The sequence below is a fragment of the Gavia stellata genome, chromosome Z (assembly GCF_030936135.1).
Source record: "Gavia stellata isolate bGavSte3 chromosome Z, bGavSte3.hap2, whole genome shotgun sequence".
In the NCBI taxonomy this organism is placed as follows: Eukaryota; Metazoa; Chordata; class Aves; order Gaviiformes; family Gaviidae; genus Gavia; species Gavia stellata.
Genome location: NC_082637.1, coordinates 26107341 through 26133952, shown reverse-complemented (window position 1 = coordinate 26133952; position 26612 = coordinate 26107341). Strand labels below are relative to the sequence as shown.

At 41.9% G+C, this 26612-nt stretch overlaps 1 protein-coding gene across 1 annotated transcript in view; it reads left to right on the top strand.

Annotated features, from left to right (window-relative positions):
• CMYA5 (cardiomyopathy associated 5) overlaps positions 1-26612 on the top strand; it is a 46552-nt gene that overhangs the window by 10285 nt on the left and 9655 nt on the right. Inside the window, exons 3-10 of the mRNA XM_059834287.1 lie at positions 36-9487; positions 11792-11887; positions 12587-12820; positions 14097-14119; positions 16039-16160; positions 19951-20100; positions 21131-21277; positions 24741-24885. Coding sequence (XP_059690270.1) covers positions 36-9487; positions 11792-11887; positions 12587-12820; positions 14097-14119; positions 16039-16160; positions 19951-20100; positions 21131-21277; positions 24741-24885 — 10369 coding nt within the window. The remainder of the gene's footprint in view (positions 1-35; positions 9488-11791; positions 11888-12586; positions 12821-14096; positions 14120-16038; positions 16161-19950; positions 20101-21130; positions 21278-24740; positions 24886-26612) is intronic.

Below are 26612 nucleotides of genomic sequence, written 5' to 3'. Positions count from 1 at the left end.
TCCGGAATTGCTTTTTTCCACAAAAGGAACAGAAGAATTGGAGAGTGCCCAACTGGAGACAGAGCACCCAGATTTCTCATATTCCATGAAAAAAACAGAGGAAACAGACAAGGCACAACTGGAGAAAGAGCATCCAGATTTTTTTTCTAAGGAAGAAACTGAAGAATCAGAGAGTGCACAGCTGGAGGTGGCACATCCAGACTTTTCTTTTTCCAGGGAAGAAACAGAGGAATCGGAGAGTGTCCAATTGGAGACAGAACATCCAGATTTCTCATACTCCAGAGAAGAAATGGTGGAATCAGAGAGTGCACAGCTGGAGATGGAACGTCCAGACTTCTCTCTTTCCAGGGAAGAGGAGGAGGAGTCAGAAAGTGCACAGCTGGAGACAGAGCACCCAAATTTCTCATATTCCAGAGGAGAAATGGTGGAATCTGAGAGTGCACAGCTGGAGATGGATCATCCAGACTTTTCTTTTTCCAGGGAAGAAACAGAGGAATCAGAAAGTGCACAACTGGAGAGAGAACATCCAGATATTTTTTCCAAGGAAGAAACAGAAGAGTCAGAGAGTGCACAGCTGGAGATGGATCATCCAGACTTTTCTTTTTCCAGGGAAGAAACAGAGCAATCAGAAAGTGCACAGCTGGAAATGGAACATCAGGAGTTTTTATTTTCCTGGGAAGATAAAGAAAACCAAAAATCTGTTCCTTTTGAACTGGAACAGCCAGAGTCTTATTCCCCTGAAGAAGCAGAGCAAGAAGAAACAGCACAGCTTGCACTGGTACCTTCAGATTTCTCATGTTTGGTGGAAGAAGCAGAGAAAGAAAACACTACAGAACTCCAATTGGTACATCCAGATAGATCTGATTCCACCAGCAGAGCTGAGACACAGCAAACTGGGTATATGGCAACAACAAGTTCAGATTTACCATACCCCACAGATAAAACAAAGCAGCAAGAATTGGAACGAGTAGATGTGGACAATTCTCTTACGTCATATTTTGGTGACAAAGGAGAACAGCCACAGCCTGTACAGCAGGATTCACAGCCTGGAGGTAAGATGTATTCCTGTGCCAAGGGAGTGCAAGGCGAAACTACTCAACTACAGTCAGAGCATCCAGTTTTGTCATATTCTACTGAACAAGAACAGCAACATAAAACCTCACAGCTGAGGACAGAACAGCTGGAGATGACATATTCCACTGTCAAAACAGAACAACAGGAAATATTGCAACCAAAGTTGGAGCAGGCAGATTTGCTGTATTCCCATGGAGAAACAGCACAAGAAGCTGTACAAAAAGACTTGGAAGGTCCAGAGCCATCATGTTGCATTAGTGAAGCAGAGCAACATGAAAATCTACAACTAGCTTCAGAAAATAGGGATTTCTTATTTACCAGTGGAGAAGTAATGCAAGAAGGAGTGGAGTCAGGATCTTTGGGCTCCTCACATTCGACTGACAGAGCAAAGGCCTGGGAAATGGCACAACTGGAGCAGGAGCAGCCACTTCCCTCCTGTTCCACTGCTGGTAGTCAGGAACAGGAAACCACACCACTGGATGTGGCCCAGCCAGATGTATCGTATTCCTTTGGCAGAATGGAACAAGATATAGTGCAGAGAGAGCTAGAACAGCAGGAAACAGCCCCACAAAAAGCTATGCAAATGGAAATGGAGTATTCAGATTTGTCAGAAACTTGGGGTAAAGAAGAGCCACAGGTCATAGAACAAATCAATTTGGCACAGCAAGAAACAGCTCAACCAGAGTTAATGCATCTGTCTTCACCACATTCTCTCAGTGAACAAATGCAAGAAGAAATGCAAACAGAGCCAGCATATCCAGAACAGACATTCTATGTAAGTACAGAAATGCAGGAGGAAATGACACAGTACAAATCAAAGCAACCATTTCTTTCAAGTTTTACTGGCAAAACAGAGCAACAAGAAATAATACATCCAGAGCCGGAGCAAACATTTTTGCCATTTTCCAGTGGAAAAGAAGCTCCACTGGAAATGGAAGTGAGTTCAGAATATCCAGATTTATCATATTCTTTTCACGAAGCTGAACAACAAAAAAAGTTGAAACATCCAACCTTACCATTTTGTTTGAAGCAACAAGAAACTGCACCACTGGTGATGGAACATCCAGATTTTTCATGCGACAGTGATGAAGCAAAACCAGTTGACACTGTAGAGCAGCAGTCAGAATATCCAGAGCTCTCATACTCCATGGGAGAAACACTAGAACAATCAGAACATTTGGATTCACCAGGAACCCTGGGTGAAGCAGCACAAGATGGAAGTATGGAAGTGGAATCTAAATACTCAAATTTGACATGTTCTGATGGCCAAAAAAACCAGCAAGAAACTTCACAATTGGATTCAACATATCCAGATTTATCATTTTCCTTTGGTAAAGACAAAGAACAAGCAACTCAAGAGTTTGAGACTAAATATGAAGAATTGCCTAAAACGGCCAAAAAAAGAACTTCTCCAGCAACTGCACAAATAGAGTCAAAATATCCAGATTCCCTTGGCAAAGCAAATGAGCCAGAAATTGCACCATGGGAAGTGAAGCACCCTGATTTGTCACATTGCACTGATGAGACAAACCAACAAGAAGTAATAGTGTTGGATCAAAAACACAGAAAAGTTTCTGTTGGCAGAGAAAAGCAGCAGCAAACCACAAAACAGCAGTTAAAGCAAGAAAAGTTATCACATTCTCCTGGTAAAACAGAGCAATTAAAACATGCCCAGGAGCACTTGGAACAACCAGATTTATCATTTTCCATTGACAGACTGGATGATGAAATGGCCCCACCAGGGGCAGGACACACTGATGTGATATGTCCTCTGGACAACACAGAGGTGCGACAAAGAGTACGACGAGAATCGGAGGAAACAAGTTTAACTTACCCCTTTGGAAAAGCAGAACAGAAAACAGTTCAGCCGGAAGTGGAAATTCGACATTTGGCCCATTCTGTGGGTATGGCAGAAGAAGAAGAAGTGGCAGAACCAGGGCAGGGACATCCTGACTTGCCTTATTCCATCTTCAAAGCAGGAGGACTGCAGACTGCACAGCTGAAACGCAAACACCCTGGTCTAGCATGCTCCCTTGATGAAGTACAAGAAATGACCCAGCTGGGGTTGGAACAGCCAGATGCATTGTATGTTCATGACAAAACACAGCAACTCCCACCTGCCCAGCTGGAGCTGGGCCACGCAGACTTGGCATCCCCCACTGACGAAGTGGGGCAGCAAGGGATGGAGCACACAGCCTTGGGACGCCCTGATGAGGGACAGTCTGTCAGCAGAGCAGAGCATCCACAAGCTGCAAAAGAGAAACTAGGAGTTCCAGATGCAGCACCTCGTAGTGGAAAAGTGGAGCAAAGAGAAAAGGCAAAACTGGAGCCAAAGCATCCTGATTTACATACCATTGATAAAACTCAGACACAAGAAACTACACAACTGGGGTTAGGAAAACCAGATCTATCATCTTGGCCTGGCAAAACAGAGCGAGCACAAACTGCTCAAGAGGAGCAGCCAGGCTTCCTGTATTCCCTCAAAAAAGCTGCACAAGGAGAGAAAGCACAGCCAGAACTGGGACACTCACAGTTATCTTATTCTGTTAGTGAGGCAGAACAAGAAACTGCACATGTGAAATCAAATAATGCAGATTTATCTGCTGGCAGATTAGAACACCATGAAGTCATACAACCAGCGGCAGAACTAATGGATTTATCATGTTCAATTGGTGAAACACAGCAACCTCAAATGGCTGAAGTGGATTTGGAGTATCCGGATTTATTGCATTCCACTGGCACAGTACAGCGACAAGAAAAGATTCAACCAGAGCAGGAACAGCCAGCTGATTTTTCATCATCTCTCAGCAAAGAAGAGCTATGGAAAGGTGCAGGAATGCAGGCAGAACACCCTGAGCTGCAGTGCTCTATAGGGAAAACAGAAGAACTGCAAAATTCCCAAGCAAAATCAGAATATGCAGATTTGTCATTCTCTGTTGGCACAGCAGAACCTCATAAAACAACCCAGCCAGAGTTGAAAGAACATGATTTGTTGCATTCTTTTATCAAAACAAAGCCATCATGGGCTGCCCCACTGGTGTCTGAACATGCAGATGTCTCAGGTGCCATGGGCAAAGTATCGCACCCTGATTTGTCCTCCTCTGTTAGTGAAGAAAAACAAAGTGCACAACTGGAGGTCAAACAGGAGAGGGGAAGCTATACATTAAACCCAGAGGAAACAGTACGACTGAAATTGGAACAGCCAATGTTATCAAATTCTCGTGGCACAGCACAGCAACCAAATAGGGCCTCACTGGAAGGGGAATTCCCTGGCTTCTTGTATTCCTCTGGCAAAAAAGAGCAACAAGAAATGGCAAAACAAGAGTTGGAGCATTCAGGTTTATCATATTCCACTGATAAAAGGCAGCAACGAGAAACCACACAACTTGGATTAGGACAACTAGATTTATTATCTTGCCCCAGGAAGGCCGTGCAACCACAAACTGTTCAAGTGGAAGCAGAGCATCAGGACTTGCTGCATTTCACTGGCAAAACAGGACAGCGAGGAACAGCACAACCAGAGGTTGAGCATCCAGATTTGTCATATTCCAGTTACAAGGTAGAGCAGCCCCCAGCTACACAACAGAAATCAGAGCAGCCTGTAACACCCCATCCCATTGGAAAAACAGAGCAACAAGGAGTGGCACATACAGAGCGGGAACTTCCCAATTTATCATATTCCATTTGGAAAACACCGTCACAAGAAGCAACACAAATGGACTTAGGGCAACAAGATTTAATATGTGACCTTGGTAAAACAGATGAAATGCAAACTGTGCAAGGTGAACTGCAACATGCAGGTTTGTTGTATTCTTCTGGCAAAAGAGAACAAGAAATGGTATTGCCAGAGTTGCAACATCCACAGCTATCTTACCCTGTTAGAGAAATAGAAGAGGAAGCTGCACATCAGAAATCAAACTATCCAGATTTGTCATATTCTATTGGTCGACAAGAGCACGATGAAATTGAACAACCAGAGGTGGAAGAAATGTGTTTATCCTATCCAGCTGGCAAATCAGAGCACTCACAATCTGCCCAAAAAGTACTGCAACAGCCAGAGCTTTTGGAGTCCTTTGGCAAACTAGAGGAAAAGTCAATGGCCCAGCCTGGCTTTTTGCACTCCCTTGGTGAAGAAAAGCAGAAACCAGCTTCGCCATTAGCCTTAGTGCAACCAGGTTTTTCACATTCGCTTGCCAAAACAGGAAAACAGGGAACTGCACAAGCAGGGTTCATGCCTTCTGATTTTTCATATTCCACAGGAAAAGCAGAGCAGTTGCAAATGGAAGGACTAAAATCAAGACATCCAGATTTGTCATATTCTCTTGACAAAGCAGAGACTGGTGGAATGAAACCACCAGATTTCTTGTACTCCTATGGCAAAGCGGAGCAACCACAGACTGCCCAGCTAGAGCACCCAGAGACATCATATTTCACAGGTGAAATGGAGCGAAGGGATGGGGCCCAACCTGAACTGCAGTGCATTAATTTGCAGTATTCTGTTGTTGAAACAGAGCAACCAAAACCACCTTCTGTATCATATACCTTCGGTAGGACTGAGGAGCAGGGAACTGCACAACCGGACTTTGAACAATCAGATTTATTAAGTCCTGCTGACAAAGCAGAAAAGCATGAAACAGCCCTGCTGAAAGCAGGGCGTTCAGAGAAGCGAGACACTGGGGCTACTTCATCTCTAACTGCTCAGTTGGAAACTAAACAAGATTTATCCTTCTCCACTGAGGAAGCAGAGGGCCAACCATATTCATCTCTTACTGAACAAACAGAGTCTGTTTCACATTCTGTCTCTGAAACAAAACCAGAAGGAAGTCCAAAGCCTTCACCTGTAACTGGAGGCCTGTCCCCCAAGCACTTAGATTTATCTTACACCCACTGTAAAATGGAGCAGACAGAAACTGCCCAGCCTGAATCAGGTTTCTTCTTTGCAAGAAAAGAAGGAGAGAATACAAAAATTCATCTACATTTGCCTGTGGCTGCACAGTCAGAGGCTGAACATGTAATTTTACCTGAAACAGAGAGAGAACACACTCCACATTACTTCCACACGGCTATGCAATTAGAATCTGAACAATTAAATTTATCATATTCTACAGATAAAGGAGAAACTCTAGAAAGTCAAGATTATTTAACTGTATCTTCAAAACTGGAGTCTGAACCTTCAGTTCCATTTTATTCAGCTGATGAAACATGTCAGCAAGAAATTCCACCTTATTCAAAACCAGCCTCTGAGTATTTGGTTCCCACATGGTCCCTTGCTGAACAAAACAAGCAAAGCATGCAGCCATTTATTCCCCAGTCTGGACAATCAGAGTGTAAACATGTAATTCCACCACACGATGAAAAAGAATTGCAAAAAATTCAGCTCTATTCACCTAAATCAGCAAGCTTGAAGACAGTGCAGTTGGAGAGTATGTCTGTAATGCACACACAAGACCAATACAAGCAAGAATCTCAAGATCGTTTGTTGGACACAAAATATTTGTCATCAGAGCAGCTAAGAATCTCCCCCAAATTCTGTACTGAGCAGGATAAGCAAGAAATACAATCTGATGTGCAGACAGTGCCGAGGTCAGTGACCACAGAGTCAAAGGTGACTGCTGTAGCAGATCGGCAAGCAATGTCACCAGATTTATTTGTACCTTTTCATACATTACCTGAAAAGTCAGTATCACTGGTTTTCACCGATGATGAAGAGAAACAAGATATTCCATCATCTTTATCTGATGTAGTAGGCATGCTTGGAAAGCAACCTAGCATAGTTTCAGGCAGTTATACTGAGGGAGAGGATAGATGTGAAATGCAACCGTATTTTGCAGACAAAAAGCATACATCCTTAGAGCGTCTGGGAGCTGTTTCATCAGATCTTGTTTATGAAACTGTGACACACAAAACTCAGCATTCTTCTGCTGAAAGGGGCAGCCTTTCTCCAGCAGAGATGAAGTCCATTAGTTCTAGTTCTGATGAAAAGCAGAATCCAGATATTCCATCTTTTGGGCTAGCTAGCTGGCTGGTGGAAGAGGTGAAAGCTCGCTCAATTAGTCCAGTAAGAGCTACAGAAGTAGACAGGCAAGGGATTCAACTTTCTCCAAATGAAGCTTCTGATTTTGGATCAAAACAATTTCCATCTGGAAACTGCACAGAACACACAGTTCATGGTGCTGCAAAGAATAAAGGAGATATGGTTAGAGTTTCTGGTTCAGTGTCAAGTGAAATATCCCACAGAGTGTCCTCAGAAACTAGTCATAGAGTGCAAAGGTATGATTTACCATCTCTGGGAGGAGACAATCCAGGTCCAGACAAAGTCCCAGAGAATGAAACTAGGATTGGAAACCCTACAAAAATGGAAGCAATGCAACATCTGGAGGCAGACAAAGTGCCTGAAGTGCCTGAATATTACCTGAGAGAAGAGGAAGAAATGGAACATGCGAGCACTGTAGAAGACAGTCAGCATGCTCCAGAGCCTACTGAACAAAAAGATCTATTTAATATAATTTCAGAAGGTTATGAAATACTCAATATTCATGCTCCTACACATATTTCTTCTGTTGATCAAGAAGAAAGTAAACACATGCCAGATAAGCTAGAATACTTGGAAACAAATCCTTCGTTTAAAAGAAAATTAGCCGATGATGGCCGTAGAGCCCTAGCTTCTGGAACAACCACAGAAATTTTGGAAAGCTCAGTGTTGGGAAAGCCTGCAAACCATGAACTAAAACAATTGGTCAAAAATGATGATGTTGAGGGAACTGGAGAAACACAAGAAAATCCCATGTTGCCAGAAAACAATAATAAGGCAGTGCTGGATCCTAATAATGGTGTGGCCGATATGGATTATTTTGAAAAATATACCTTGATAGATGACAAATCCCTAATTAAGCCACACTTTGAAAGACCAAGTTCATTGTTTCCTGTGACAGAAGATCCCAACGAACCTGTGGAAGAATCCACGTCTTTTAAAGAAAGTCCTGAGGTAGATACTTTGGAAGAGGAGTTTTCCTTACTTGAGGATCTGGATGAAGTCTTTTACGGTACTGTGAAAGGAGAAAGCAAAATGCAGTCCTATGCAGATGCTCCAAAACCCTTACCTCTGCAGAAATCAATTGATATTAGCAGTAAAAAGATTACAAATGTAGAAGATGAATGGAAGTCGCCAGGGACACCACTCTTCGATTCAGAAGAAGGAGTGCTAGAACGATCTCTGTTGTTCCCTACCACTGTTGCTGCAGTTAATCCAGAGCTTCTAGAAGAGCCACCTGCTCTGTCATTTTTATACAAGGACCTCTATGCAGAAGCAGTAGGAGAAAAGACAAAGGATGAGACTCCTTCTGATGAGGAAAGTGGTAATTCTAATGCATCTTTCCCTAGTAGAAATTCAGACACAGATGATGGAACTGGAATATATTTTGAAAAATACATTCTTAAAGATGAAATTCCAGGTAAGGCCACAGGGCCTCAAAAGGATCTGATACCGGAAGATGAGTCCTTTAGTGGAGGAATTTCAGTTCATAGTTCAGAGGACAAATACAAGCAGGAGTCTGGTGATGTTCAACATGTCAGAACTGAGGTTCTGCCAGAAAGGGGTGTTGTGGAGAGAGAGAAGATCCAGGTTGACAGTGACATTCAAGCAACAATTTGTAAACCAATGCATGCCATTCCTTTTGGAAGCAAAGTAGTTCTTTTGGGTGCAAGAAGTGATACCACTGAACAAAGAGAAGAAGAAAATGCACCTGTAGAAGCAACTGAGGAGTTGCCAGAGCAATCAAGTCACCAAGTAAATAGTCAGCTAGTGGATTATCAGGGAGCTGCATATCAAGAAGCTAGTAATAAGCAGGAAGAACAGCATGAAATAACAGCAATTCCTGAAATGGAAAAATATGTCCCATATGTCCGGACTCCTGTTGAAGACAGTGAAGATGATCAGTATACCCAGGAAAATCTTTCACATGTCCCTACCATTCAGCAAACAGAGGAGCCAGACTTGCAAAGAGAGGAGCAGCACCCTGATGTTTACGAAGATCTCGCTGAGTCAATGGACTATGATGTGATTACACAAGAAGAACTTTTACAAGATGAAATATCATCTCAATTCACACACGAGGAGCTATTATTTGAAGACAGGGACTCTTTTGACCATGTTGGTGATAGTTATGAATTTGTTAATGAGCCAGAACAAAGAACACCTGTTGAGCATGAAGATTCAGGCTTTGTGGTGATGTATCCTGAAAAATCAGCAACAAACATTCCTCAAGTTCAGAGCCCACAAAGAGAATTGAAGAAAGCACAAGCAGACACATATTGTTACCACTGCAAATGCGCAATATCTGCTATTGACAAGCTTTTTGGAGAACATAAAGACCATGAAGTCACAACACTAGATGATGCTGCAACCAAGATGAAGGTAAGAAATAATTTGGGTAAGGGAAGGAGCTACTGAACCTAATTTCTACAGACCTCCTGTGTTGCCAGGAGAGAGGCTTCAGAGAGCAGTCCAGAGGCTAAATCACAGTATCTATAAAATAAAAACTGTTCCTAAACACCAGTTAAAGATCTTGAAGGGAGACTGTCTTATTAAGGTATTCTCTAGAGTCCTAGGCTTGCTAAGCTGATATTTTTATTTGTTTATAAGTTTGAATGACCTTGTTTATATGTAGCTGTTACCAGACTTTCCATCTTCTGGCCTGCTCACCTGTGTACATTTGTTCTGGTTTGTATGTGTAGGGGGAGAAATGGGAGAAGTGTTGTTTCTATGAAAAGAAAATTTTAGCAACAGGAGCTTGTTTCAGTTGACAAGGTACAGAAACCTCCATATGTGGCAACCAGTATCATCATAAAGTGTTCCCTGTCCCAATTACATCTGTTGGTTGCTGAGAGATGCTAGACGAGTTACGTGGTTTACAGTACACAGTTTTGTTGAAACTCCATCCTCATTTTCTCTTCAGTTCATGTTCATCTGGGCCAACAGTGTTTTAGCTGTAGCACAGGCAAGAGTTTAGCAAGTCCTACTTCTTCCCACTATCTCTAAGCTGTGCCACTCTAAAAGATAGATAAAAATGCCCTCCGTTTCAGTAGCCTAGTCCTTTGCCTTCAATACTAGTGAAAACACTTTTGTTTCTGTGGAAGTTGTTCTTCATTAAATTGCAATTCTGCTTGTGAAAACAGCATGCATGTGATGTTTCACTTTTCCCATATCAGATTTGTTCACGTACAAGTATACAGATGATACTTTCTCAGTTACCAGCTATTTAATCTCACCTCAGTATCTGAAAGGTGATGTCTCTTTCCTGGCACATGTTCAGTTGATGGTAATACAGATTTTGTGTGATTTCATTAGAAGTCCAGAACACCTTGTATCGATGGTATTTATGTTATCTTTATGTTAAGTCATATGCAAGAAAGAGAAATTAAAAGTAGGAGGAGTCAATGTGGCAGTTTCAAATATCAGTATTTACAAACTATCTCCATGGTGTGCAGATGTATGACAGCAGAGTTGCTTTTTATATATGGCCATTGATGCTTGACTTAGAAGTGATAATTAGCCACCAGTAAGTCAGTAATAAAGTCACAGACCCCAACCATCCCTTGAATGTACCTGCATCGCAGTGAGTCAAGTTAAGCCGCAAATAAACGTCCCATGATATCACTCCCTGGCTGTGGAGCACAGACATGAAGCCAATATTAAATCTGGCCACAACACAGGCTTGGCTTCACATGATTTCTAGCACTCAGGGCTCAGGTTACTCTGAGACGCTATTTGTATGTTTCTTGTTACTTTTGTATAATTATGAAGAAAACATTAAGATAGCAAAATGCTTGTTGCCTGAATTTTAACTGTGGGAACATAGCTTCACAGTAAATAAAATGAGAATGGATGGCATCTGTCAAGTTTTATAGGTTATCTTGACAAACAGAAGTTTGCCTCTGAATTTTGGTGATTTGCCCTAAATATTTTTAAAGTGAGCCTTCAATTGTACAGTCCAATGTGACATTTATGATTAATGGAAAGTCATATGCTAGTTTTCAACAGATCTAGCTGTAGACGTTTGCCATAATAGGAAGCTGTTACCAAAGGAAGTTAATGTTCCTTTTAGATTTATGCCAGCTAATTACAAGTATTTTTATAAATCATAAATTGCACCTGAGCAGATGGCCAGCTTGCTTTCACAAAAGGTCAAGAAGGACTAAGAAAAAGTTCTGAATCGTCTCTGATGCCTGTTGTCCCTTGGACTGGTTTTGTTTCCACGTCTAATTCAACCAGTAATTTTGATGAATTCTGGTTTATAGGAAATATCTTTAAAATTTTAATTTAAAAAGTCATGACACTGCATAATCTATTAGCCTCATAATCACCTGCATTATCTTCCTTTTTATGGGCTTGTTCCTGTGATGTCTCAAGGACCCTCATGAGGCTCTGAGTACTCTCAGTCTCTAGCAAAGCTGTACTGGAATTCATAGCATTCAACAACTTGTATAGACACTCAGCACCTTGTTGAACTGCACTCACTTTTTTTGGTTTGGAAACAGTTTTGTGACTGTTCCAGTTGCTATTTCTGTGCTTGTCTTTGTAGCCAGGGAGATACTTGAACTTTATTTAGCAATTGTTCCAATAGTGGCTCATGGCAAAACAAAAATCACCTAAAATAAGTTGTGTGTAAAAACTTTATAAAATAACATGCTTATGTTTCTGAAACATTTTAAATTTCAGGATCACTTAGGTCAATTGCTAATAGCACTGGAAGAAAAGTCAATGAAGATTGAAGAGTTTGTGAGTGATATTGAATCGCTATTTAACTCTGTTGAGGTAGGTCTGGTGTTTTATTGCACTAGTTTTCTTTCCCTCTACAAAAATCACTTCTAAGCGATGCTTGCCTTGTTTTGTAGCATCATTGGTTCCACTAAAATGGGCTGTTTCTCCAGTCCTCAAACTGGAGGTGTTTCGATGAGCTTCCTCTCCCACTGGAAGGTGTTAACTTTAGGGGAAGAAAAAGATAGCTTTTTTTTGCACATTGTTGCAAAGTGGAATATGTGACTGTCAGGCACTGAAGGAAAAAGTTCCCTTAATTTTGTTTATGCTTATAAAAAGCTCATGCTGTTTGTGTCTTTATTTAGAATCCTGTGTGAAGCATCTAAATGAGTTGCCCAATGTCTTAACTTCTTAATGCCCAAGTTCTTAAGCCTTGAGGACTGTATTAATTTCAGTTGAAATTATGCATTTTTAGCTATTTTATGGTCGGAGTTCCTGTCTCAATGCTTAAATATAGAAGTTTAATTTTAAACACTAACAGTAAAAAAAAAAAAAAAATCTGCTATTGTTTTTAATGTATTTCTCTAGCATTATTTCTCCCAGATGAGCTTGCTTACAGAAATAAAGTTCTCTTGTTCTCAGAGTGCCAGAAAGAGTCTGGTGGAGGGCTCATGTATGGGTAATTGAGATTTTCTGTGTATTCATTAAATTTAATTTTATTCTGCAGATCAATTTACATCTGTTTTTACTTTGCAGGAAAATTGTAAGAAAAATGCGGAGTTACTGGAAAAACAGAATGAAGAGATGCTTAAGAAAGTAGTAGAACAATATGATGAGAAATCAGAGAACTTTGAGGAAGTGAAGAAGATGAAAATGGAGTACCTGTATGAGCAGATGGTTAACTTCCAGCAAACTGTTGATTCAGCAAAGGAAACTTTGGAGACAACAGTAAAAGAAATGGAAGAACTCGATGGATTTGTTTTCCTAAATGTAAGTATAAAAGGGCTTTCATACTGTAGCTTTTATGATACTAGTTATGAAAGCACTTATACAATACCAAGGCTGAGAATGAGTTATTTGCCTTCCTTTTTTTTTCAAGATAGCTAAATCCTGTAAACTCAGCTATTCCACTGTGAAACTGCTAGATCATGTGTTTTTGTCATGTGAATGCTCAGAGAGAATTGCAAAGATAATGCATAGGATGAAAACGTGCCTTGTGCCATTAAAATGGTTCTATGCCATTAAAATGGTTCCGTTCTGTTTTATGAAGAGAGGCCTGGTCCTCCAATGTTGTTCTTGTGCTGCAAGACTTGTCCGTAAGTGAGTTGGGACACTTTCTCCTTTATAGAAGTGTATCAGCAGTCTTGAAGGGGATGGGATTTCTGGGACAATAATATTGTGCCATTATGGAATTAGCATGTAGTCTGGCAGTTGCAGAGAAACTGTCCTGGGATGCAAGAAATGAAAAGTTCAAATTACTGGCTAAAGACTGATCATTCATTCAAAATGAAACAGCTTTCCAGATGCAAGCCCCCAGCCCATATACCAGCAGTTATGGAAATGGTGAAGCAATGTTTGGCTTTCTCCCCTGCTCCAAGCTACAAAATTTCTTAGTATCCTGTAACCAGGTGAATGCCATGGGAGATTTTGGGATGAATGAGAAATACATCTTATTTTCCTGAACTTAGTGAGGTGGTGGATCAATGCTTTGGCAAAAAGATAACTTTGTAATCTGAAATTCTTTTGTGGGGAGGGAAAATTACTAGATTCCCTGCCCCTTTCTGTTAGTGATAGAGGACAGGAACTTTTCCATCCATGAGTCAGGAAATGTTAGTCGAAGTTTCATGGAGCATGAGAGAAACTCTCACTCCATGAGTACAAATCTCACACAGGTTCTAGTAATGAGAAGTTATGAAGGATATTTCAGCCAGAATTTGGATATAAGTGTTCTTAATGTGCAAATGATTTCTTTCGGTAAAAGCCTTGGTTTAAGAAATTATTTGACTGTGCTCTGGTCTTTAATCCTGGATATTGAATACTGACCCCTCAAGACTTCAAAGCCAGACTTAGACTCTAACAGCCTCCTAAGCCAGAGCTTTGAAGTGGAATATGCTGGTGTGAATAAGCAGCATCCCAAACAACATCAAGTCAATAAGCCGTGTGTATTTTATGTCTGTGGAGCGTAGCAAGGCTGTTAGATGAGTGACTCTTCAACATTTTCAGGGTTTTGAAAACTGTTAACACATTTCTTTTTTTCCTCCTTTAGTCATCTAAAGAATTGAATAAAAGGTATATGAAGTATGGGTTAAGTGCACCGTAGTGAGTACTAGGCTTAGCATGCTGGATGCTTCCTTTAGTATTTGCAAGCTTTGAAAACACACTGCTGATATTCATAGCTACTTTTATAAACCTTGCAAATAATGAGATTAAGACGTTTTATACTTGTTGCTGTAACTGACTGTTTTTGAAGTGCTTTGCACGTGTTCTGTAATACATCAATTAAACAAGTAGCATTTTAAAATGTCATCTTAGTTTTAAATCTCTACATAGATATTTTTAAACAGATGTTCCTTGTAGTTATTATTATACACACAAATACTAAGAAACTGTTTTGACCATGCTTCTATCTCCTAGACATCACGGGTACGTTCTTTTTTCACTCGTCTGGTTCTATATTATATGGTCTCTGAAAGGTTGTAATGCAAAGCGTTACTCACATGGCTGGGGTTGTTGGACTATACTTCTGAACACAATTCCAGAAAAAAATGAGATTAAGAAGCTTTTAAAAGCTTACCAGGAGACTATGGGCTGATGTTTTCCCATGCCTTCTCATCAGCACTACTTGATTCAGGATGTGTCAGAGGGCTGTTGCCTCATCACAGCTGCATCCTGGCCCACCTGCACATACCGGTAAATACATGCAATTGCAAACAGTGCTCTGCCATGTGTGATGTCCTCAAGGGAGTAATTTTGGTGAGACCCATCCTTTATGAGAGAAGTGTTCAATTATAAGCCTATATTCCCCCAATAAATTTTCTAAGGTGAAATACAAGTATTTAGACAAACTGGCTGCAGGCTTCTCCTATGCAAGCCCCCAAACCTGCTTTGCCCACACCACCGCCACTGACTTTGCCCAAAGGGCCTGGGCCTTGCGTGGTGCATGTCAAACATACCCTTGTCAGTGCTGCCTCAGCCAACACAGCAATACATGTGCTGACACATGTTGATGGACTGGGCTATAACAATGACATGAGTGTTCCAGTTCGCGGTCAAATGACAACCCCAGGAGACTGGTCTGAAAAGAATGTGCCAAACACCCCTTCATGGTTGCCATTAATCTGTAGAATTGGGACTACACATTTGGACTCCCCTGTTCTAAGTCAAAATGTGGCAGTCCGGCCACATATCTGCATGTAGTTTATTGCATAAGAACAGAGCAGGTATAATGTGAGGAAACAATTTTCCAAGGCTTTCTGTATACTTGGTCTTTATTTGTTAACTTACACACTAAACTGAGTTTATTCTGTTTTGTGCATGTGTTTGGTTATTACTTTGATAATACCTGACTTGCTAAAAAAGATCAAGAACAAGTCTATATAACAAAGCATGCTTTTCTAAAGAAAGTATATTTTGTATTTGTTGTGCTTTGTTAAGATTATGCATCACTACTTAGGTGACTGAAAAAAGGAAGGGGAGAAAGGTAAAATTCAGTTGACTTGAAAAAAAAAAAATCTTTCATTTCCTTGAAGCTGCTTCTGCCTCAGAGTTAAAAATATGTTGGGTTTTTTCCTATAATGAACTCAGCAAATTAAGTGGAATCCATTTTCCTTCTCAAGTTTTTTTTTGCTCGCCACAAGCAGCTGCTTTACGTTATGACTTTGGAGTCAGCTGCTGTAGTTTAGCTCTAAGGTTTGTAACCTTTAAAGGCACTGCGTTAGGACTCTTGGGAGTCTTGCTATGAACTTCAAATCCTCATGTTCTCATGGGTCAAGTGAATACAGACCATGTGTACTCTCTGCACTCCTGATCTGAAAACACAGTATGCTCTAAATGTTCAAAATCAGGGAAACAGCTTCTCCTTGCATGTTGTCCTCAAGTTCACGGGAAATATTTAGAGACGCGTATGTTGCATGGTGTTTTCTTCTGGCCTTTGGAAACTATGTGACGCCACAAGGGATTTTTATGGCTGTATGTTTTCTTTCAAATAGGTTACTTTCTGCAATGGATACTACTCTGTCTTTAGAAAAGGTGCCCGGTGCTTTTTCACAGTTTGAGCACTATGCGGACAGTCCAGGACAAAGCAACCAGCATCCCTTGAAATGTGTGGCTGGTAAGCATCTCTGAATATCGCCTTTACAAAAGCTAACATTTTGGCAACGTTTTGGAAATTTTGCAAAGCTAAAAACAGAATCTATTTGAGAAGTATAAATTTGCAAACCGTGTAATTAGCAATCAGAGTTGAATGTAAAATGAAGTCTTAATTGTGCACAAGAATTTGGCTTATAGTAGGACACTAAGATGAGCAACAGAGGGGAAAGTGCTAAAGTGGGGGATTCTTGCATCATTTAAGATATCTGCACCTCACACTAGCAGAAGGTGTCTGTCTGTAAATCTCCCAGGGCTAAAGAAGCTGCTGTTCCCTTGCAGGCAGGGACAGAGAGGCGATCAAAGGATCTCCTGAGCTCTCTTCCTCCAAGGGGGGCAGCCCCAGCATTGCTGGCAGGGGGAGGAGGGCAGCGGGCTGGCTGATGGCTGAGGTCCCTGGGCTTGTGCCAAGTGACTGGAGGCACCTGAAACCCCCACGGGATGTGAAGGGAAGGTGGTTAACTGTAGCTGGAAACAGCCTCTCCTTCAGAGGGCAGTGGTGAAAATTGCACATGATAAAGAGGTTTATTCATCTCTATCTGATATTTCAAATCCTGTAAATAGCCTGCCTGTGTGGGCTTTCTGCTCTGCCTGTATGTATACCTGTAGAAATTATCTCTCTTTGTCATGCTGTATTTCCTTTTCCCACAAGTCATTCCAACATGTTTTTCCACAAACTGCTGAGATCTGCTTTTTGGTTTGATTCGCATTAGCTACTGTGTTTGCTGAACACCAAATGGCTTTGGTTTTGTTTTGACAAACTGGAAATGAATGACCACTAGTAAGTGACCATCAAAGCTCCTCATCCTTTATACTTTCTTCTCTTTTTCTTTCTAAAATACCCAGTTTTCATTCTTCATTTCCACTACCAAGTATTTCAGTTGCGATTGTGAGTTCTTTGGTGAGCAGTAGACAAAATATATTATTTTTTTTCAAGATTACACTCTGCCTGAAGGAAAATAGAGGTAAATGCCTACATGAAACTTGATTTGGAATTGAATGCCTTGAGTACCTCATTTATCACACGCTGGTGGCAAATGTCAGACACTCTCAGAATTTTTTTGTGACTGAAGGCATTTTATGAAATACATGTGAATTTGCCGTGTTTCTCCAATCCACATAATTTTCCTTCAGAAAGTATAGTCTTTTACTGAACAATTTCACAGAACTTTGTTTTCACTATTTCAGAAACATCTTTCCTTCAAAACACCCTCCATTTCCAAATTTTCCATATCCACTAATGAAACGCCCTTTTCCACCAAATTTTTCCTCCTTTCATGTAAGCCACCTCATTACCAAATGAGTACACATAAAAAACACCCTTGCAGCATGCCATCAAGCATACTGGAACCCAGGCTGTGCCACAAGAAGAGTGGGTAAAATTTAAAAATCAAAAAATTATTATTTCCAAAGCCTGCTGTGAGTCCTGCCCTTTTATACTGGAAGGCGAGGACCTTTTCTGATTGTAACAATCTTCCATTAAAGTCACAGAGGAATGTAACTGCTCTCCTTCTTCAAGTCCACAAAGCCAAAGAAATGTTATTTCTCATTACATTGGAAAGGGGTAAATATCCACAAAATATTTGGAATTATTATTTTTTCTCCTGGGGGCTGTGGAGATTAGGTAGCGTGAAGGAAAAGCTTTTTTACACCACAGCACTTCAATGAAAACTGAACTGATGAGAAAACATCACACTTTTCCGTTGAAAAATATGATTTAGTCAAACTTGTGGTACAAATATCATATTTCTTTGACTAAAATTAATTTTAAAAGGGACCAGCACTTTGATTACACATAGATGTTCTATTTTTGAAGAGAATAGTTCAACTTCTTGCTTTGAAATTACTTCCTTTCAAAAGTTTGTTTCATACTATGCATCAGGAAATTAGAAATCAAATGTTTCTCAATGTTAACAACCTGAATTTTGATCTATAACTTTTTTTCCAGAAGTTTCATTCATTAAGCTAGCTTCTGTTCAGATTTGGCATAATAATAAATCTTGCAGTGGTCGGGTTTCTGTGATCATAAATAGCGGTTTCTAGGCAACTTCACAGGAAAAAAAAATCTGGTTTCCCCACTGGGTCCACTGAAAAGAAGTCTTTTGCTAAAGATGATCAATTTTTAAATTGACCAACTCTAGATGCAGTCAAAAGACAAAATGCAGATTGTTTTTAGCAATGAAAAGGATAATTTTTTTCAATGGGAAGCAGATGTAATCCTACTGTACTGGTAGCTCTCTGTATAAATCACAAGGAAACAGCCAGCATCTGCATTTGCCTTGTTCATGCCACAGGGAATCATCATCATTACTGTGAAGATAGCTGAAAAAAAGCAAAAGCTTTCTGCTGAAATTCTAAGAGAATTCATGCAATATGGAAATTTACTGTGTGAAGAAATAGAACTGTGTATCTTCATTCCTTGCAATCACTTTAACAATGAATATCTTTTGGGGCTTTTTGCTTCTTTCTTTCCCCTCCCTGTCTTTTAAGCCATAATCATAGAGGGGAACAATATCTCATCAGGGATGGATCTGTGACCATCAGGAGACAAAGTTTATATGAAATTTGGGGAACCTTGGAGGTCTTCGAAGCACTCTTTGTGAAGGATGCTTCTGGTTGTCCCATGAGGTTCTGGTGCTTTGGCAGAGCTCGCATTCACCTGCGCATCAAGGATCCTCTGTCCACTGGGTCTGTGGGAAAAATGACCATGCCAGGCAGGAGCACCTGGTAGTGCATCTGCAGCAGGAGACAACCTCTGGGCAGGGGTGGACCCAAGACTGCAGGAAGCCTCCTGCTCCCCAGGCTGTTAGTGCAGGAGCTCTGAGCCTTCCTTTACCTAAAGTACATCCCTGCTGCTGTCAGTCTCAGTGGTTTTGACACACTGTGTGAATCCCTTCCTGATGTGGCAGGTCCTCTCCCCTGCCCAGCTCCCTGGGATCAGCTGCATATGGCTGTCTCTGGAGGAAACCTTCTGCAAGCTCCCTCTTCCCTTCAGTGAACTATCCTGTGCTGTTTGCTACAAACAAGTGCTTTTAGTCCCTGCTTTCATGAGCATCCTCTTCATAGGGTGTCCTCTCCTCTGGTGCCTGTGCTGCACAGCAAAGTCAGGTAATGGAGAAGGCGGTCACCCAGAGGAGCCTGTGTTAGGCTCCAGGGTCTTCTGGCCTTTCCAAGGAGATGTCCTGAAGTTATCAGGAGTCTCTTGGGATTTCATCACACAGGTGCCTCAAGGTGGAGCACAAAGCCGAAGAGCTCTCCCTGTGGCTGAAGGGAGCAGGTCTCCTGGGGAAAGGAGAGGGATCACTGAAGTTGTATGACAGCTCTGTGTGTTCAGGATTGCCACAGCCCTGGGAACCTCCTTGCTGGAGGTCGGAAATGAGCAGCCATGCCATGACTCATCTGTGTGATGGTCCTGCCCCATAGGGAAGGACCAGAAGAGCTGGGCAGGGCGTGGCCACACACTTTCTGCTGGGTTCAGGTGGTCCCAGTACGAGGACTGGATCTTATTTTGTTCATACTGTAAGGGAAATGGACAGATTCCAATGCAGAGCAATTAACTTTTCTGTTCCTAGTTTAGGAGGACGTATCGCTCTAAAACTGCACCAGTATTATTCGTATTTCATGTACTTGCTGTACTTGTTCTATGGAAATAAGCAACCTGAGTGAAAATAAACAACCAGGTTGCCTCACAAACCTGTAGGTAATTTGTCTGAAAATACAGGAGTGGGAATAACAACAGGAGACTTTCCTCTCAGTCCCACAGACACCGACTGTCATACCTCAGGAAGCAAATTCAGCCACCAGCACCTCCATTGCCATTTACTGGGCTGTGAACGATGGGGACGCCATTGACTGCTTCCAGGTCTACTGTATGGAGGAGCCACAAGCCAGCAAAGATGCAGGGGGTGCGTAAGGTTTTGCCTTCACGATGGCAGGAGTCCTTTCTGCTCTGGTCTGGGGTCAGCAGAGGGGAGGCGAAACTGCAGGGGAGGGCCCAGGACACAGAAAGAGGAGCTGTGAAGACATCAAGCGTAGGACTAAGGCCGGGTGACGGTGGAGGAGAGCGTGAGGTAGATACTGTTCCTTCTCCTCCCATTTGTCCCCCAAAATGCAAGACAAATATCATGGTCTGTAAAGTGCAGGGCAGTTGTTTACAGAGAAGCAGCAACATCCCCACTGAGGTGCCCTTTATGAAGCAGCGTGACATTCAAAGAGGATGTGTCCGTGCTGCCCTGTGTGTACTCATGTGGACTTCAGATAGAGCTCCCAAAGGGACAGGCTTCATAAGGTTTTTAGGGCCCTACATGTACTTCAGTAATGTGTCCTAATAAAAAAAAATGACAGGAAAAGATAATCTGTATTTCTGCAGTATTTCCACATGTAGACAAAGATTTTTTTTTTTGAAATTACATTAAAATATTTCAAATGCTAGATATAAAATTGAGAAATGAGGATTGAAATGTTCATTCATTAAAAAGCTCGGACTGATCATAAAGTCACTTTAAGCAACTGGGCTCTGCACAAATCCATGTGTGCTCTGTGCATGCTAAAGGATGCTAAGGGCTTTTTATAGTAGCTAATTTATAGCTCAGGGCTATAAAGTCCATTACGAGAAACTGTTACGTTTTAGAATGGTGAAACCAGGGTTGACAACTGCTGATTGTATGTCCCAAATTTGCAGCCTAGTCCTCAGTAGGACTGAGGGCCATAATCTCCCCTTGCCATCAATGGGGTTTGAGTGCACTCAATTCAAGGGCACATCAGAAACTTTCTGTCAAAACTGAGTGAGAGTAAAATATGGAGATCTTGGCTAGTAATGCTTTCTGGATTTTTTTAATTGACTGGTTTTTACATGTTGGTTGGGGGGCACAATCATAGACCTTACCAGTGCAACACGTGAGTGTGACATCTCGTGCATGTGTGTGTTCCTTCTAGCTTTGGTGGAAGAGTACAGAGTGACGGTGAAGGAGAGCCACTGTATTTTGGAAGACCTGGAGCCAGATCGCTGCTACAGTGTGTGGGTCATGGCTGTGAATGGCACAGGCTGTAGCTTACCCAGTGAAAAAGCCATTTTTAAAACGGGTATGTACATATTTTGGCATTTAATTATTATTCTGGCATTTGATTATTATAAGCTTCAGGCCCTTAGACCAATTCTAGTCCATAGTGTTACTGAAGAAGAAGCAACTGCTTCATTTAGCCCATCCAGCAGATAGCAGGCATCTCACAGCCGTTTCCCTTTTTGCTGAGACATAGCGGCATAATTGCTCCTGGGAGGAAACTTGAAGGCATTCAGATTTGAAGACGTTTCCAGCCCTCCTGACTGGGGCATTGGGGCAGCACATGATGAATTTTTGTTCTGCGTGCACTGCAATGCTGTGGGCCAGCTCTGGGAAAGCCACCCAGCTGCTCCCTGCTGCTCCTGCTTCTCCTGTGGAAAATGAGGTGACGGCTGTGTTTTTTGCCTCTCTGCCATCCTCCCAGAGACATCTATGTTGCATTGATTTAAATAATTAACTTTTCAGGAGAAGGCCTGCTTTACCGAGGTTACATGCTGTGTCTAGCTCAGTGGGACACAAATTTCAGGTGTGGCTGAGAAGCTCTGCTGCTGTTTAAGTGTTATAAATTAAGATGGGTAATTAGATGAGGATTGTTTATGAGCGTCATTTGACTGATCAATTTTTCTGAGCTTTAATTTCTTTAATAATTTGTGTTGACAAAACCATTGCCTCTTGAATTATGAGCAAGGTGAAGCATCTTGTGTCTGAGGCCCTCTTGCCAGACAATTTCTTTAGTGCTACAGGATAAAAACCATCATTCCGTTCTTGCAGTCACAAAATGCACACACAGGTATTTAACAATTTCATAATGAAATAACTCTGACAACACTGAGTGTATTGTTGAAATCACTTGGCAGCAACCACAGCTTCAAGCCTTTTTCTTAATCCACTAGACTTCAAATTTGTTGATAATTTTCCTTGATACTCAATTTGCTATTCATATTTTTAGCAAAAAAGATTTTCCAGAGAATTCAAAGTAGAAATTCAAATTTTATGGCCTCAACAATGTAATTGTGAGCATAGTGCAGAATTCCTGCAAAATGGTCAAATAATAATGAGTTATTACTAGCTAATAAATAGTAATTTAAAAAGGGGTTCTCACCTCTCTGAAGCTGTTACTTTTAAGAACTGTCTTTGCCTTTTGGCATCAGGCTCACAATTCTTTCTCCCAAAGCTGAAGCCTTCTGAAGAAATTAATTTCCTCGAGTCTTTGATGCCTTCCTTTGGCCCGTTTCTTTAAGAAAACAAATAAACTAGATCAAATAAGGGCTTATTAAACACCTTCCTTCAAGCTGAGGTGAACTCCCTCTGGAATGCATTGAGCCCCAGATAGACTTGTGGGGACACTGCTGAGCGCTGACTGATGCAAAACCACTGCATCCCCTTAATATCAGAGGAGAAAAGATGAGCACTGGTAATGGGAACCAGTTCTTCGGTGTGAGCCCGACTGCTTTGATATAACGGTAGAATACTTTGATTCTTCAAGTAGCCCAATGAACTCAGAAGCAAGAATTTAGAATTTAGGTTATTTTTAGTAATTCAGATTAAAAATTGGCACATACAAGAAAATAATTTGCTGGTATATGCCATTACAGGAACATACATGTTAATAGTGGATCAGAGCTGTGCCTTTCCAGCTGTTGGGAGCCTCCACAAGGTTTCCCTATTGGGAGTGCACCCGTGGAGGTGGCAGTGGGCCTGGGGAGTTGTGGGGAATGCAGGCGGGTGCTGCTGCAGTATTCTCCCAGCACCTGCCATATCCTGCTCCTCTACCTCCCAAACTCACAGCCTGTCCTCCCCGCCCCCGGGGAACACGCTGTTTCCAAGCAGTATTTTCTGTGAGGAAATGGTGCTGAAGGCAGCAAGTACCCCTCTACCCCTGCCTCCTCCCTGTCCATCTCAAACTGATCAACAGATGAAGGATCTTTGCAATCCTGAAGACAGAGGAGTAAGTGTACCTTCTTCTGTTGTTCAAAACCTGTGTGATTCTCACCCTGTATCTGAGGGACAGAGCAAGAACTTACCATTTTCGGCTCTTTGCCTCTTATAAGATCACTTATATGAGTGCTGGGATATTACCAGGAAATCACATATATATTCTAACTGCAGCTAATTTGTTTAAAAAATCTCAGAAGCACAGTAACAACTTTTTCTGGTATGCTGACTCCATCTACTCTTTAGACAAATAATTTCAAATTAAAAAAACCTGTTTGATGTCTTGTGACATACTATTTGCACATACATAAATGTGGGTATGTGTGTCAGTTGCTGAATGCAGGTATTAGTGGATTTAGCTATTAATTTTTCATTCTTTAGAAACAGATGCATTTAAAACCAGACAATAATCAAATATGTCAGAAGAGAATTAAGGGATTATTGCTAAGGGAGCTATACAGATGTATTACCAGATGAGAATCTATCCCACGGAGTCTTTCTTCTGCTGGATACCCAGATTAGCTGTTCCTGTAGTAAAACATCGAGTACTCTTAACCTGAACTAACCTCCTGATTTTTGCTAAAACAGGAAATCGATATGTACTTGTGGGTGTTTTTCTTTCCTTTGCTACAAATAAAAAATACAAATACTAATACAAAACAGAATGCATCTGGAATGCTGGTTGCAGTTCTATAAGATTATCTTGTCATAAAATTGACTGATTTCTACTTTTGTCTTAGGCCTCCTATTTGGAACCCTATCTCTTTAAAAGCAAAGTAACTTTCTATGACCTTTGTTTAATTAATAACCTTTCTTTTAAGGATTGGTATTAAGACTGTTTCTATGAGTTTCAACAACAGATTGTAAGGTTGATTTATGTTGCTATTCCCTGGAAAGGGAAAGAGCAAGAGAATACAACCAATCCATTTTCAGCCTACAGTGTTGCATATGCAATTTCACACAATAGCTTTTGATTACTTGCATTCAGTGCACTATTTTACATTCAGTTTTCTGTCTTGCAGTTGGTCCTGTAGTTCTTACACTGAAGCTCTAAAAAAGAGAAATTACAGGACCACATTTTAGCATTGCAAAAATAAACATGACATAATTAAGCAGAAAGTCAGCATCTCCCCGTCAGTTCTGCAGTAGCACATTTGTTGCTGATGTAGTTCACGCAGGGACTGCTGAGGACAGGACTGAGGTGATGCGGGGAGAACTGTAGGCAATACTGCCTTGGTGCTCTGCTCCTTGAAGATTGGCAGAAATAAGGAAAATGTGCTTGAGAAAAGGCATAAAAATCTACACAGGCATTCTAAGAATGTGCAGAAATGCACAAATATTCACAGTGACTTTCCCAGCATGGGGTTCTTTTCCCATAATGTAGCCCTCTGCCATTGAAACACAAACACGCCAAAGGTCATTGCTGGATGGGCAAAACTAACTATCCTGTGGGTTTTTGGGGAGGTGACTCTTCCTTTCCCTCGTGAGCATCCCCTGCCAGCTGCTAGTGCCCTCTTTGTGGCACAGCTAATGTGTTCCTGTGTCCCCAGCTCCTGCTGTCCCCACCATCAAGGCCGAGGATTGCACGGTGTGTTGGGACACGGCCACTGTCCGCTGGTGCGCTGTCTCAGCGTCGACGGAGTCCTTCACCCTGGAGTACTGCCGACAGCACTCGCCAGAAGGAGAGGGTCTCAGGTCAGTGCTGCAGTTGCAAGCGCCACTCGGCCGGATTAGGCAGCCGTTACTGAGTGTCCCCCAGATTGTGTGTCATTACGCAAGAGATTATTCTGGTTTCAACCGCGCAAGGAAGAAATCTGCTTCTGCATGCTGAGGAACTTAGAGGACAGACACTAATCGGTGAGATTAGGCTGAGACACGAAAATACTTCCTTGTTATTCTGCTTAACTGGGCAATCCCTTTCATTTGGGGCCAAAACCCTAGAGATGTTGTGCTGTCTGCAATCAACCAGAAGTTGCAGGGCTGTGCTGGCTGGGGAAGCAATCGCTGCCCTGCAGCTGCCAGGGCCCCGGACAGGGCAGGGGAGGGCAGCTGAGCTCCACAGGAAGGAGCGGGATGGAGAAGCCTGGCCCAGTTTGCTCTCTGCTTTGTGGTGAACAAGATAGGAGCCAGCTTGGGGCACAGCGAGGGTGATCCAGGTGTCCCGGTAATGTTGGTGACCCATTTGCAGTCTGGATGTGTGGGCAGATCCCTCCCAAAGCACATCTGAGCCCAGCACTGCCTGGCTCTGCAGGCATGCCATAGGGATCAAAGAGCATCGTGAAGAGCAGCTTTGAAATTGGGGGTGGTGTCTGCTTATGCCAGACCCTCTCTGGTTTCCCCTACACTAAGTCTGTGCCACGTAGAGGAGAGGGCAGGGAGGGATGTAGGCACCACTGAGCCATGAAACCATGCATGTTGAAATGCGGAGAAAATTATGTGGTGCTTTGTATGTCCTTGGGGCTTGGGGTTTTTGTTTGTTTGGTTTTTAAAAACAATGACAACAATATTCCAGCAAAATACAGTTGCAGAGGTCTGAGAAGCTTTGGGAGGTGGGGGGGTAACTTGCCATACGGAACCCTGTTGAAAATCCTTAGCCCAGCTGAGTTTGTCTGTCTTCACCTCCCAGGGAGCCTAATTAGGGTCTTCACCCGGGGGGCCAGTTCATATAGACTTCATGGAGATTTGGCAGAGAGGGGTGAGCTTCACCCCTTGCAGTCAAAATCAGTTAAGTGGACTAAAGGGTTCACAGGTTTCTAGCAGACAAGTACAACAGTGAAATTGTCCCTGCCTTGTTGCTTACAAAAGTAGGCTAAAAATTGAACTAAAAAACTTCTGCAGGGTTGGGAGACCTTATTTTCCATGCAGTACCAGATTGCTGTGTTAATGCAATCGAGGAGAGGTCTTGTCCTGCTCTCCTGCCTCTCCAGGGGTAGCCATGTTTCATACATATTTCATGAAGCCATCAGGTCCCTGTCAACCCTCCAAAGTTGCTGTTGGTCAAGAATAATGTAGCTGCTCCCAAAACCTGTGCTGTGTGTTTACACTTGAGTTTCTTTGCTGTTAACTGGAATTGCTTCTTTTTCTCAAAACTGAACCAGAAAGTGTGAAGGTTTCTGTAATCTGTAAGCGAGGTGTCAATAACACCAAGCAGTTTGCTTGTGTGGTGATAACTGTGGCAAAAAGCTGCCAGAACTGACCCATTCCCTTTCAGAAGTGAGCTTGTGCAAAATCTAACATTTATAATTGTACCATGTCATGTTTGACTCTTTGGCCTCCCTGTGGGCAGAAGCTGGCCTTTTACTGTGACAAGTGTGAAAAACTCCCACAGGACAAAATCATGAATTTTCTCAAAATTGCTGTAGTTTAAATTTCTCTATTTGTAGAAAGGTTCTGATCTCTTTTTACAGTGTCAAAGACCATCT